Source organism: Lepidochelys olivacea, assembly GCF_965140295.1.
Source record: "Lepidochelys olivacea isolate rLepOli2 genome assembly, chromosome: 1".
NCBI classification, from domain to species: Eukaryota; Metazoa; Chordata; order Testudines; family Cheloniidae; genus Lepidochelys; species Lepidochelys olivacea.
Genome location: NC_140411.1, coordinates 266,670,162 through 266,684,880, shown reverse-complemented (window position 1 = coordinate 266,684,880; position 14,719 = coordinate 266,670,162). Strand labels below are relative to the sequence as shown.

Genomic DNA, 14,719 nt, shown 5'->3' with positions numbered 1-14,719 from the left:
ACAACACTCCGGGTGTGCCCTGAATGTTGCCAAGCTCATGAACCTTGTATGAATCCTACATCCCCTCCTTTTTTGTTTATTTGTGCTCTGCCATCTCATGGTAGCCATAAATTTGCTTTTGCAAGCCAATTAACTCCCGGACAGACGAGGTCATAACTCGTGGAGCCTGCCAGGGCGGGTCTCGACAAAGCCTTAACAAAAAGGAAATACATTGCACACAGCAACAGCAAAAAATAAGCTTAAGAAGGTAAAGTGTAATTGGCCGGGCCCCAATTAGCCATGCTAGAGTACTGGGAAGAGAGGTTCGCGTAAGCAGCGAGCATCATCTCATTCCCAATTTCCTCAGGGTGATGACATACTGGAATAAGGCACATACCTAACAATTCTTCAGCTGCTACAAAATCAGATAAACAAAAGGGAGTAACAATTGCTATTGAAGCCAATCTTTCCCATAGGTTATATGTCATTCAGGCCCGTAATGGAGAAAGCACTCCCGAGCCAACCCATACAAGAAATAGCAGGCACAAAAGGCATACAATCAATACCGAATTAGCAGTAATTTGGGCGAGAATTGCCACAAACAAAGTCTCAGGAGTCTCTGGCTGTTGGTTTGCTGCCAGTCTTCGTTGAGCTGCGGCGACCAATGCTTTTACTGCTCCCCGTATCACGGGCTGGCTTGGGACGCTACGCCTCCTCCATTTCCGTCCCGCCGTTGTCGACCCGGGAGGCACCGCATTCTTCTCCAAGGTCAGCTGAAACTCCGGTATGGGGTTCGATAGCCCCTGGTGCCACGCCATGCTGTTTCAGTGCCGGTCGCACACACCGGGCCGGAACCCACAACGGTCCTGCAGGGAGAGACACAGCAGCATATCCCCGACCCCAAGTAATTAAAGGTACTGGGCCCAACCATTGCGGATCGGGCAGCTGACGGTAACAGACACGCGGTCTTTCCAGTACCTCAGACTTATGAAAATGCCGATCCGTGGGGGTCTGCTGATCTGCGTTCAGCATTAAATTATTTAAAGTAAACAAAAGGATATGCATTTGTTGCTGAATGTCTCCTAAGGTTCAGAGATGCAGCTCTCCTTGTTTTAATTGTTTGTCAAGCAAGATTTTTCGCATGCAATTTGCACGTTCAACAATAGCTTGGCCTGTGGAATTATAAGGGATCCCGTGTTTGAGACGGACAAAAGGTGGAGAGGGCTGTGGAGCAATAGGCTGGGGCATTATCCATTTTTTTCTGGCTCGGGCGACCCATCACAGCAAAACAGGCTAGCAAATGGTGAATAACTTTGGGAGTGGCTTCACCCCGCTGTGGGGTCGCCCAGAGAAATCCCGAATAGGTATCAGTAAAACATGGAAAAACGAATAGGGGCGGAATTGTGGCATGTGAGTGACATCCATTTGCCACAGCTGATTCGCTGTGGTACCTCTGGGGTTAACGGCATAAGAAAAGGTAGGGGCAGCAGCGGCACAGTGGGGGCAGAAACGAACAATAGAACGTGCATGATGAGCAGGAATGTGAAACTGTCGGGCCAAGACAGAGGCAGACTGATGAAAAAAGGAATGGCTTTCAGTGGGGTCAGAAAAAAGGGAATTTACCTGACCATGTAACGCGCGATCAGCGCGCGCGTTGCCTTCAGTGAGTAGCCCAGGCAGAGGGGTATGACTGCAAATATGAGCAACAAAATAAGGGAAATTACGAGTGGTGAGGAGATACTGTAAGGACAAAACAGGCGAAGAAGGTCCGCATCGACCTGAGGGGTAATGTGGGCAAGGGGTGAATGATCAATTACCTAATAAACATAATGCGTGTCCACGATCAAATTAAAGGGACAATCAGCAAAAAGTTGAAAGGCCAAAATAACAGCAGCTAATTCCAAGGACTAGTGGAGCTCTCCAAGCGCTGTCCGTGCAAATGTTGTTGTACAAATGAATGAAGCGCTTTCAGCTTTTCTAGGGGGAGGGGCCACTGGTCAATCCATACGGGCTCTAAGGATTGCCATACCAATGGTAATGCGGATGGCAAGGTGGGTGAGGGAGGATTTTGGGCCATTATATATTAATATCGAGGGTGGTGTCCAGCTTTGCAAGTAAGTCACGGCCCCAAATATTGAGGTGGACAGGGAGCACAAAAGGGCGGATTGTAGCAAGGGCACGGCCTCCTGGTTTAGAGACCGTGACCCAAGACAAACTTTGGGTCTGCTACCCCCGATCCCCCACAACGCTTTAGAAGGAACTGTTGGCCAACTGACCGACCACTCCGGATCACAAATCACCGTAACGTCAGCTCCAGTGTCCACCAGCCCTGTAAAAGGAACATTATTTAAGAGAAGTGTTAACTGAGGTTTCAAGGGGCAGAGTGACATTGTTAGAGCAACAAGTGGAGAGGACGTGTTGTGAGACGGCAACTGAGACAGCGTCGATCCAAAGCTGTTCCCGCCCTGGGCTCGATCCTCTGCAGCTGGCACCTGATAGGGGACTAAAATCAATTGCACAATTGACCGTCCACGCGGGAGCAACTGCAGAAGATGGGTCCACACCTGAACCTTAATAACGCCGGTGTAATCGGCGTCAATGACCCCTGGGATGACAAAAAACCCTGTTTCCCAGCGTGTGAGCGAGGGAGAACCAGATCTACAAATCCGGCCGGGAGAGGTCCCGTCACCTGGGTAGGTATGGCGCAAACCTCCCCTGGCAACTGAAAATCAGCGTCCTCCTGCATAATCAAATCAAGCCCTGCACTTCCGGCAGTCGCCGCCCTCATGGAGTCTATGGATTTTAAGGCAGAGGAACAGTTGTCTGAGTGGGAAACACCCCTGTTTGGCCCTGGGTTCAGGGGAGACCCGTCGTGCGGTTTCCCGACCCGCTACGACACTGATTAGCCTAGTGATAGCCCTTCCGACACTTTGGGCACTTCTTTGAGGGGCGGGCGGGCACCGTCGATGAGCGGCACTCCTGCTGAAAGTGACCCTCCTTACCACAGTGGTAACAACGCTTCCCCTCCTTCTCGCTTTTCCGCAGGGCGGCAGCCAGAACCCCAGCTTTATGTGTTTGTGTGCCGATGTTTTGGCACGCCCGCAGCATGTCCGACAGCTCTAGAATGCCAGCGGCTTGTGCCGCCTGGAGAGCACGGCGGCAATCCTCGTTCGCATTTTCAACCACCATTTTTAACAGGATCTCCTGAGCTGCCACAGGGTTATCCACCTGTCGGAGGATAGCCTCCTGCAATCTGTTGGTAAAATCCATAAAGGACTCTGATGCACCCTGACGGATACTGGCAAAGCTTTTGGTAGGCTTGCCTGAATCCGGGACCTTCCAGAAAGCATGCTGGGCGCAGGTGAAAATAATGGGGAAAACAGCCTGAGGGAGTTGAGACTGCATCTGAACGGTAGCAAACTGGCCCTCCCCTGCCAAGTGCTCATAAGTGACACCTTGCTCTCTATATACCTGGGCTTGGCGTTCCGCCATCTGCCGATACTCACTAAGCCAAATAACATACTGACTGGGCGTCAGCATCATGCGCAACAGCGCTTTCCAGTCTTCCGGGACCAGGGTGTACCCAGTACCTAGCCCTTCAATGAGACCCCGTACATACGTGCTAGTCAGGCCGAACTCGCGAATCGCTTTCTTTACGTCTCTGATCACCGAGTAAGGCAAACTGACCCAGTTTGCAATCTGGTTGCCCTGGCCATCATCCTGCCAGGTCACCGGACAAACTGAGACCAGATCAGCCAGCTCCTCTGCTGTAATATCTGAGCAAGTCTTCGCTGCGTGAACCATTTGTTGCACCAGCGAAAGCCCCTGAGCAGATGCGGACGACCCCCCGGGGGGCCCCGGAGCATGGGGCCCCATGGGGGGATGGTAATCACACACCGGCTCCGGTGGGGAAGGCAAGGGAGGCGGTGGTAATAGAGGCACTGGGGGCGAAGCAGTGGGAGGGATGGCTGCAGGAGCGGACGGGAGTGGTGAGAACATCAGCCCCGCAAGGGAGGGCCTGTCTGAGGCGACACGCTGTATCGCATCGCGGCAGAGGTGCCAGGCATGTAAAGCCTGCACGGGCGCCCGAGGCTCTTTGTGCAATGTCTGGCCCAACCGCTCCCAGTCCGCTAGCTTAAGGGTTCCGGCTTCAGAGTACCACGGGCATTGGGCACTCACCTCCTGTAGCAGGAGAGTGAGTTCTCGAGTGGGGCAATCATGCTGAGCCTTACGCAGCAAATACTGTAGCTCACTGCGGTGTTGCACTTGCAAAGCAGAGAGGGAGCTTCCCATACTTACCACAATGAAAAATACTCACCGGGATCCGCGAAGCGGATGAGTGACGCGTCTGAAACCCTTGCTGGGTGAGGTGAGTGCTGAGGGCCCCACATTTGGGCGCCAGTTGTTGCGGTTCAATGACAAGACAGCACAGAGCTTTAAGCAAGCAAGCAAGCTGGTCTGCCAATGGACTTCTGCCTGTCAGCTTTCCACCCTCTCCTTTATTCTTTTCTCTCCCCCCACGCATTACATTCTCCAACAGATAAAAGGAATACACTGGCTTTGTTTAACATTCTTATTTACCAATTTCTATCTACCGCATTCCTTGCTCTCGGGCCTTGAGCCCAGTCCTGGGAGGCTTCCCACGGTTCATGTCATCTGGGCGAGATTCCAAGGTTCATGCCCTTGAGAGGAGCTGTGTGTGCACAGCTCCTACACAACACTCCGGGTGTGCCCTGAATGTTGCCAAGCGCATGAACCTTGTATGAATCCTACAGGAGAACGCAGCTTCTCCAAGCTGAAGTTAATAAAAAACATCTGTGCTCCACAATGACACAGGAGTGGCTGGTCGGCCTTGCAACCATCTCAATAGAGCATGAGCTGGCCCAGACTGTGGACCTTCAGCAGGAAGCAGTTCAAATCTTTGCAACCAAGAAGGCACGGAAAGCACCACTTTGATTATTCAAACAGATAAAAATGCCAGACAAGAAAAGTTACATTTGCTGTTCAGGCGTTTGAAAGTTAAGTGTTACTTAAAATTTTTGAACAAGGCATTTTAAGTTGGTTCTCCTTTATTGGGGTAGGTAGCAGAGCAGTACCATGAGAGGAGCAGACAGGAAGAAGGCAGAATTGATACCTATCAAAGTTTCGGCCCAAGCCAGGGGGCATGGGGGCGTCATTTGAGCTCCCCGCCTCAGGTGCCAAAATGTTGTGGGCCGGCCCTGTGATCCAGTATGACTGGATGTCACTGAAGTTAGAGATGGGAAAGACATGGCACCTCAGTGTGGAAAAGGAATGGTAACAGTGTAACACTCCTTTAGACTCGCGTTGAATTTGGGGCAGTAGTTATGCAGACATGGCTGAGAATTCTGTTGGCAGCTGTGATTGTCTTTCTCAGCCAGTGGCAGGATTAAAGCCTCTTCAGCTTTATGCACCATGCTGAATAATTTGGGTGGACTTTCATGCACGTGGCCCATGCAGAGCAGGGATGGCATAAAACTCTTGTCCAGCTTCATCTTTAATGATATTAGCTGTGAATTTGAACCAGCAAGGTGATATCTCCCAGACCTCCTTTGCCAGACCGTATTACCATTAACCAACAATTAGGAGCTAGTGTCTCTGAGCCATAAAGGAACACAGGAATTGCTATACTGGCTCAGACTAGTGGCCCATTTTAGTGTGATATCTTGTGTCTGACAGTGGCCAAAACCAGCTTTAAAGGAAGGTGCACAAAACCCCATAATGGCCAGTTATGCAATAACCTGCCCACAAGGAGATGTTTCTTTCTAACCTCTATCAGCTAGAGATTAGTTTATGCCAGGAAATATGGGTTTTATATTCCTTATTAAAATTATCATTTCTAATATAACTGTGAGTGTTTCAGTATTCAACAAATGTCTACTCCTTCCTTGAATACTACTCTTGGCCATAATGATATCTTGTGGCAATGAGTTCCATGGGTTAATTGTGATGTAAATGGTATTTCCTTTATCAGTTTTAAATCTATTGCCTTTCAACAGCATTGAATGTCCCCTTGTTCTTGTATTATGAGAAAGTGTAAATAGGAGGACCCAATTTATCTCCCTTGTGCCATTCTTTATTTTGTGTATCTCTGTTGTGTCATCTCTCATTACTCTTCTAGCTAAACAGTCCCCATCTTTGTAATTTCTCCTAATACAGAAGCCTTTCAATGCCTCTAATCATTTTTGTTCCCTGTCTCTTAACCCTTTTCTATTTCTGTTACATACATAACTTTTTAGATAGAGTGACCAGAATTTGAACACAGTATTCCAGATTCAGGTGTGATGTATGAGTGCAAGTGTGGGAGGGGGCAAATCTAAGTACTTTAAAGGAATCTAATTTACATACAGGGTGAAACTAAATTGATTGGGGAGGGAAGGAGAAGGTATACATTACACTAACTAAGGTGCTCTGAGATTTACCTCTGTTTTCTGGGTCAGCTAATCTCTGCATTTTTAAGCATGCAAAAAGGGGATTTTGGTGTGAATTTGCTTTAACAAATTTTTGAAAAGTAATCTATGAAACAGCAGATTTGGATTGAGGGAGACAGAAATTACCACAACATGCTTTACAAATATTAATAGGTATCACTGTTTAGATATATATTTAGGAAACCAGGGAGAGAAATGTCCTCCTAAGTGGGATTTGTATGGGCTGAGTGTCCTGACTTCAGGGTTTCTTGTTCTCCAGGTGTATGGTAGGCTATGTTAATGCCAGTCTATCTGTATTTCTGGTGTCCGACTTTGAAAACCGTTCGGAACCAACATCTAATGGAAGTGAATTTTCTGGCTCACCATTAAAATATTGCAGGTAAGAATCTCACCAAAATATCTTTTTCTTTTTAAAAAATCACCAGGTGGAAGCATCATGCTAGAGTCTCTCTTGACTTGTTTTCAAAGTTTAAAAAATGAAATGAAAAATGCATTTTGTATATGTAAAAGGAGTAAAAAGTACAGAACACCACTTATACTGTGCCTACGAGTGGGGAGGTGCCCAATCTTTGGAATAAGGAAGGCTGCCTTGGCAACTAGCCAGGATCTTGAAGGCCATCTGAAATTTGCATAAAAAAGTCTTTCTAAAAAAAAAGAACTAAAAGAACTGCCCACAAGCATATTATTTGCTTATCCTTCAATTTTCACTGACAGATTGTGGAGGAGACTTGATCTGATCTTGGGTTTTAATCCTGGTTCTAATGCTGACTTTCTTGCTCACTCTACCTGTAGAGTAAAATTCACCTTTCTGCAGAGAGCCTGCATAGGTCTATGCACTATGTAAGTCCCACCTAAGCCCTATTTTGATGGCTTATGTGATGCCTAGGACTTATACAGGCTCTGTGCATAGGAGCGAATTTCACCGTACGTGAAAAATCATTGCAAGAAACACCCTGTGCTCACAATACTTGTACAACTTCTTATGTGCCCATACGATAATTGCCCCATGCCTTATGTCGGAGCTGGTTTTAATGGTTGGTTACAACACCTAGTCAAGCTGAACTAGTAGAAACTCCAGTGGTTTCTCTCCATTGCACTGGTTCAACCAGTTCTAGCTCCATCCCACAACTGAGTGCATCATATATGGAAATTCCCCACTGTCCTCTGCTCCCAGCAACAGTGTTTGGCACTATGCAATAGGGCTTCATAAGACCCAGAAAACACCAGTGCAACAATGGTGTTAAGATCTGCTCTGTGTGGATGCACACACATTGTTCCATCAAAACAGTGTTGCAGAGACCTGGTAAAGACCTTTGCAAGGACAAGACTCTCTATTTGTCCTTGAATAAGTCTCCTAACCTCCCTCTTTGGTTTCTCCATCTCTTAGTGGTGATAGCATTTACTTATGCCCAAAAGTCATATATAAGAATTAATTTGTTAATGTTTTCAAGCTCTTTGAACATGAAAAGGGCCATATAAGCACTAAGTATTATTATTGAAGGGGCTTCGCATCTGCAGGAAGTTTCAACATTTTGTTTTCATCCCAAATTTGGATGAAAAGTCGAAACTTCAAATTTTTTCACAGAACAGAAACTCAATAAAGTTTCATTTTGGTAATGTTGGAACTTTTTTTTTTTTTGGTCCGAAATGAAAATTTTGACATCCATGAAATCAAAATATTTATTCCATTTTGTTGGAGTGACCCAAAATGCTCTGTTTCAAGGGGGAACTTGGGCAGAACAACTGTGTAATGCTGTTATTTTATAATGCAGAGTTGGTTTGTGAACATGAGCTCAAATAACTGCAAAGCCTTTTCTTTATTATGAAACAATAAAATATCCTTTGATCAGTCTCTAGAGTCCAAGGGTACTTTAGTGTCCAGTGAAAAGACTCCTGACATTTTGTTAAAAGTCTGAAAATAATATTACTTGCACTTCTATAGCAAACTGAGCTGTTTTCCTCTGAAGTTAATGTTTTCATTTAGGGAGCTGAAACAATTATGAGACTCTACTGCACACTATTTGGCAGGATATAACCCTAAAAATAGGTTAGATCAATACATATCCTATTCTGTGATACAGAGCTGCTGGCCAAAAAAGGCTTCATTCCAACTTAATAATCTTAATATTTTTATAAGATTTGTCTCTGACCATCCACCACTTAACATCAATGGGGTTACAGATTAAAATAATATTTGCTTTTGATATTTTAGAGAAATAGAAACCAGCGCTGTTGCGCTCCTTTAGGGAGTTCCAAATTCTGCAGCTGTTAGCTAGTGAGATCTCCTGTTGAGGTCAATGTGAGATTTCCCTGGGTAAGCTCTAAATGCAGACTTCAGGATTTGGCCTGGGATACACATGCATGTGTAACACCAACAGACCCTGGTTGTCAGTGGGCGGGATTGAACGAACCTGGGACCTCTGGAGCTTAGTGCATGAGCCTCTACCACATGAGCTAAAAGCCAGCTGGCTCTTAGCTAAGGCTGTAGAGCAGACTCATTTAGCTCTCTCTCTAAGTGGCCTCAGTGGCACTGGGTGGGACAGAACACCACAGCCAAGGAGGTGTGTGGGTTACACGTGCTACTAACATCTGTAGGATAATTATCATAACCATAATAGTCATATAAATCACATATATATTCTTAAACATTTCTTGCCAGAGGGCTCACAGCATTGTGGTATCTAGAGCTCTGCCACAGTATTAATAATGAAGTGATCCCCATCATCTAAAAATAAACTAATTCTTACTTGTAAACCAGGCCCTTTTATCAAATAAAAGATTTTGTCTGGCATGAAGAAAGGGTGGGGGAGAAACTCCATAAATTTAGCCCAACAATTAAACAAATCTTCCACAAAAACAACTAAAAAGGAGATAGTCTTAGCTCTCATTCTCATCCTCTGGCATTTGTTACAGGGAGGCTAATTGGCCTTAACCCACTTCAACTAAAGCAGGATTTGGCACTTGAATCTCAGTTTGCTAATTCAAACTGCCACTGCAAAATCACTAGATACAGCTATGTTCTTTGGCAAGTATATTTACTTATTAAATATATATGTCCCTGCCTGTGGAATGGAGAGTGTGACTGACTTCCTTTTAATCGGTTTACAAGACATTTAATCAACCTGAATTCTACCGGTTTCACAGTAGCAGCCATGTTAGTCTGTATCCACAAAAAGAACAGGAGTACTTGTGGCACCTTCGAGACTAACCAATTTATTTGAGCATAAATTGTTTCGTCTCACTTCATCGGATGCATGCAGTGGAAAATACAGTAGGGAGATTTTATATACACAGAGAACATGAAACAATGGATGTTACCATACATACTTTAACGAGAGTGATCAGGTAAGGTGAGCTATTACCAGCAGGAGAGGGCCGGGGGTGGGGGCGAACCTTTTGTAGTGATAATCAAGGTGGGCCATTTCCAGCAGTTGATCTTGGTAATTTCAATTGTACTTTAAAGCCCCATATTGATAGGAATGAAAATTAGTTTAATCGTTTATCTGCAAAGAAATTACAGAGAAATGTATTCCACAATGTAGTTTGTATGATGGATAGGAGTCCTTTAATTTTCAAGCAAGACAGTTTATGCAGACAGATCTGTTAATAATTTACCATTGCTGTTATAGAGCCCAGATTTTTCCCTCCATATGAGACACAAAACAATCTGTCAAAGTCTTCCCTAGTTCCTGGGCTGCTGTATTTATTTAGTCCCTTATAAGTACAAAAATTACCAGATTACCTCATAGAAGACCCATCTCTAGCTAAGGTTCCCAGCCAGGGCCTTCTATTACAGTCCTTAAACAGCCACTAATCTTCCTCTTTTGTAAAACATTTCATGCTCAGGAGCCAGTGTTTTGGCTGCAGAAGGGAATAAGTGGGCAGCTAAAACAATTTGCACTGAAGATGCTGAAATGTAAGAAGAATTCAGTGCTGACTGAAATCCCAAAACACAGTTGTTTCCATTTGTGTATAGATGACTCTCTAATTTGAGGCCTATTGGTCAGAGAAAAAATATGTTTTTGTTTATCTTCTTTCTCCTGTGGGTTTGGGTTGCTTTTGTTTCTAAATTAGCTTAGAGCTAAAAACTTCTGTGTATTACTTAACATGGTATATTCAGACATTGTTCATACCCAGTTTTCAAACCTGTGTAGGAAACAGATTAGGCAGAAGCCAAATTTCCCCTCTTTTTTAGATTAGGTTTCTGTGGGATTATTTTGGAATTACCTCTTTGACAATAAAATCAAATCCATATGAATGTTATTTTATTGAGGGCTTGGTTCTTCAAAAGACAGTTTTTAAAAACAGTAGACCTGATTCTCCTCTCACACTGGTTTTACCATGGAGTGGTGTCATTGGGTGAAATCTTGGCTCCACTGAAGACAATGACAAAACTCCCACGGACTTCTGTGTGGCCAGGATTTCACCCATTGACTTCAGTGGAGTTATTCATTATTACCATTGGTGGAAGTGAGGAAAGAATCAGTATTTTAGAAACTTGTATCATTTTTGGCTTGAGATCCCTGGTGTTGCAAGGAGGATATAGTCAAAGAATAGCATTCTGTTATGTTCTCTGTGAAGCGTAGCAGTTTATCACTGTACTGAAATGCAACATTCGGTTTGTTTTTCAGGTACAGAGACTATCGAGACCCTCCTCATTCCCCGGTACCCTATGGCTACACATTGCAATTCTGGCATGTCTTAGCAGCACGGTTGGCTTTTATTATTGTATTTGAGGTCAGTTTTCATATAAGGGACTAGATGATATAATTAATAATTAAGCAATCAATTTGCAAACACCTAGAAGATAATAAGATTATAAGTAACGGTCAGCATGGATTTGTCAAGAACAAATTGTGTCACACCACCCTAATGACTTTCTTTGACGTGGATAGGGAGGAAGTGGTAGATGTGGCATGTCTTGACTATAGTAAGGTTTTTGATATTGTCTCGCATGACCTCCTCATAAACAAACTAGGGAAATACAATCTAGATGGAGCTACTATAAAGTGGGTGCATAACTGGTTGGAAAACCATTCCCAGAGAGTAGCTATCAGTGGTTCACAGTCAAGCTGGAAGGGCATATCGAATGGGGTCCCACAGGGATCAGTTCTGGATCCGGTTCTGTTCCATATCTTCATCAGTGACTTAGATAATGGCATAGAAAGTATAAATTATAAAGTTTGCGGATGATACCAAGCTGGAAGGGGTTGCAAGATCTTTGGAGGATAAGATTAAAATTCAAAATGATCTGGAGAAATGATCTGGAGTAATGGATGAAATTCAATAAGGATAAGTACAAAGTACTCCACTTAGGAAGGAACAATCAGATGCACACATACAAAATGGGAAACGACTGCCTAGGAAGGAGTACTACAGAAAGGTCATAGCAGATCACAAGCTAAATATGAGTCAACGGTGTAACACTATTGCAAAAAAAGCAAACATCATTCTGGGATGTATTAGCAGGAGTGTTATAAGCAACATACAAGAAGTAAGTCTTCTGCTCTACTCCACGCTGATTAGACCTCAGCTGTAGTACTGTGTCCAGTTCTGGGTGCCACATTTCAGGAAAGATGTGGAGAATTTGGAGAAAGTCCAGAGGGGAGCAACAAAAATGATTGAAGGTCTAGAAAACATGACCTATGAGGGAAGATTGAAAAAATGGGGTTTGTTTAGTCTGGAGGAGAGAAGACTGAGAGGGGACATAAGTTTTCAAGTACATAAAAGGTTGTTACAAAGAGGAGGGAGAAAAATGGCTTTCATTAACCTCTGAGGAGAGGACAAGAAGCAATGGGCTTAAATTGCAGCAAGGTCAGTTTAGTTTGGACATTAGGAAAATCTTCCTAACTGTCAGGGTGGTTAAGCACTGGAATAAATTGCCTAGGGAAGTTGTGGAATCTTCACCACTGGAGATTTTTAAGAGTAGGTTAGACAAACACCTGTCAGGAACGGTCTAGATAATACTTAGTCCTGCCTTGAGTGCAGGGGACTGGACTAGATGACCTCTCAAGGTCCCTTCCAGTCCTATGATTCTATGATTAAACGGTTGCAATATGTACAAGGCCTGTGGAAGTGGTTAGGTTATGGACTTGGGTGGAGTGAAGAGCGCAAGAAGGGAGAGAGTAAAGAAAGAAGTATAGAGAGGTATCCAATGAGAACCCTTGGATTATTCGCTGGGTTGGAAGAACCTGACATAAAAAAAGCTCTATGGGACAGAGGATCAGGCCTCTCTTTCTGTTTGGAAACCACCTACATTGTAGGTGCCACAGGCACTGGCTTCCTCTGGGCCCCAAAGGTGCTCAATCTCCTGCTTTGCCCCAGGCCCCGCCCCCACCCAACCCCTTCCCCAAAACTTCCACCCCCACCCCACCTCTTCCTGCCCATGCTCCGCCCTAGGCCCTGCCCCCACCCCACCCCTCTCCCAAGTCCCCACCCCCACCCTGCCTCTTCTGTCCCGCTTCACTTCCCACCCAGTTCTGCCCCCTCCCCCGAGTACACCCCATCCCCGCTTCTCCCCCTCCCTCCCTCCCAGCACCTCCTGCACGCCGCTAAACAGCTGATCATGGCAGGTGGGAGGTGCTGGGAGATAGGGGGAGGAGTTGATCAGGGGATCTGCTGGCAGACAGGAGGTGCTGGGAGACAAGGAGGGAGCTGGCTGCTGGTGGGTGCTACGCACCCCCTGGTTTTTTCCGTGGGTGCTCCAGCCCTGGATCACCCATGGAGTCGACACCTATGGTAGGTGCTACTGGAAAGAAACAACAATTATCATAAAAGATTTAGCTAAGACAGAAATACTTAAGGGAAGCTTTGTCATTGAGTTTGAAGATGGAGATCAGTGTAAATAACTATACTAAATAATAACAACTGCAACACGCCATCCTGAACCTAGAGTTAATGTAGAGCAGTTTAAGGTGTGGCTACTTTGTATTTGGACTTAGCTCAAACACAGCAGAAGATAGATACTAGGACGTATCTCTTAAAAGAAAAGTTATTCATCTTGCAGACAAACAAAAACGGAAAGTGATGTGCCAAGGCTAAAGGATCATCATCCCTCAGATGTAGCAAAACACACCAGTTTAGATATTGCATCTTTCTGCTGCTGACGAGAGAATTCATAGGAAGAGTTGCTACAGCTTCTATTCTGTAACCCTCAAAGTAAAGAGCCCAAATTGGAGTGAAAAATATCCTTTTTCATCTCCAATTTGTCTACGTGAGACGGAAGAGGGCTCTGGTTCCACCGATTGTTCACCAAACTTCATAGAACAAACTCCAAAAAACCTCTTTGATTAAACAAAATGGAAAAGAAGAGAAGAGCAGAACAACTCTCCTCAACCGCACCAATTTTTATTCTAATATGCCTAAATCATTAGGGACAAAATGATCGATAAATGCACCGGATATTTAACAGGGACATTTTAGGTAGATTGCAGTGTGGTTTTATATTAGAGGTACAGAACATTCGAAAGCAGCATTGTTTTCCAGTAATAATGACTTGGGTCTGAAATCACTGGGAGTTTTTCCAGAGTAAAAAAAGGAGTAAATCCTTTGTCCCCTTTCCTGCAGTGTGATCCACTAGCATTGGCCCCCTACCTCCAGACAGAGTCCACCTGATTTCAGGGCACAGACTCCAGAGTCTGAACTAACAGATCACACAGCAGGATTGAGGCCTTAATTTCTATACTGAACTTTGTGACAGTATTATTGCGCCAAATCAAGCAGTGGTTTAGTGCTTGCTCAGGCATCGGCCTCCGCTGACTTCAGCTGGAGTTCTGCCTGAAGAGGGACTGCAGGATTTGGTGCCTTAATATTTCAATTTTTAATAAAAGTTTGAGTTCTAGATCAACATCTTTTTGTTACCTAGGAGATTTTACTCCCCTTTGAAAAATGAATCAAACTGGAAACTGTAGTAAAAAGATTAATACTTTTTATCCCTCTTAAATCCTTTTGTTTTCACAGCACCTTGTCTTTTGCATAAAGCACCTAATTTCGTATTTAATCCCAGACCTTCCGAAAGATCTGAGGGATCGGATGAGGAGAGAAAAGTACCTGATTCAGGAAATGATGTACGAAGCAGAACTGGAACGTCTGCAGAAAGAACGGAAGGAGAGGAAGAAAAATGGAAAATCTCATCACAATGAATGGCCCTGACTGGGTGAGGGAAATTATTTAAATGGAACCATTAATTCTAGTTAGTTATGCAATAACCCAGATTTATACTGGGTTGGGAATAGTCAGGAGTGGATGAGAACAACTTAAAACTATATTGCATGCAGTTAGCATGCATGTGC

General features: G+C 44.6%; 1 protein-coding gene across 3 annotated transcripts in view; it reads left to right on the top strand.

Moving 5' to 3' along the window:
* Positions 1 to 14,719, top strand: part of ANO4 (anoctamin 4) — a 221,227-nt gene that overhangs the window by 201,763 nt on the left and 4,745 nt on the right. For 2 of the 3 annotated variants that reach the window (XM_084639851.1, XM_084639850.1), the window contains exons 24-26: positions 6,688 to 6,807; positions 11,060 to 11,165; positions 14,388 to 14,583. In XM_084639851.1, the coding sequence (XP_084495977.1) occupies positions 6,688 to 6,807; positions 11,060 to 11,165; positions 14,388 to 14,579 (418 nt within the window). In that variant the 3' untranslated portion in view covers positions 14,580 to 14,583. Of the gene's footprint in view, positions 1 to 6,687; positions 6,808 to 11,059; positions 11,166 to 14,387; positions 14,584 to 14,719 lie in introns of those variants that run through there. The other variant, XM_084639852.1, reaches the window with a different exon arrangement.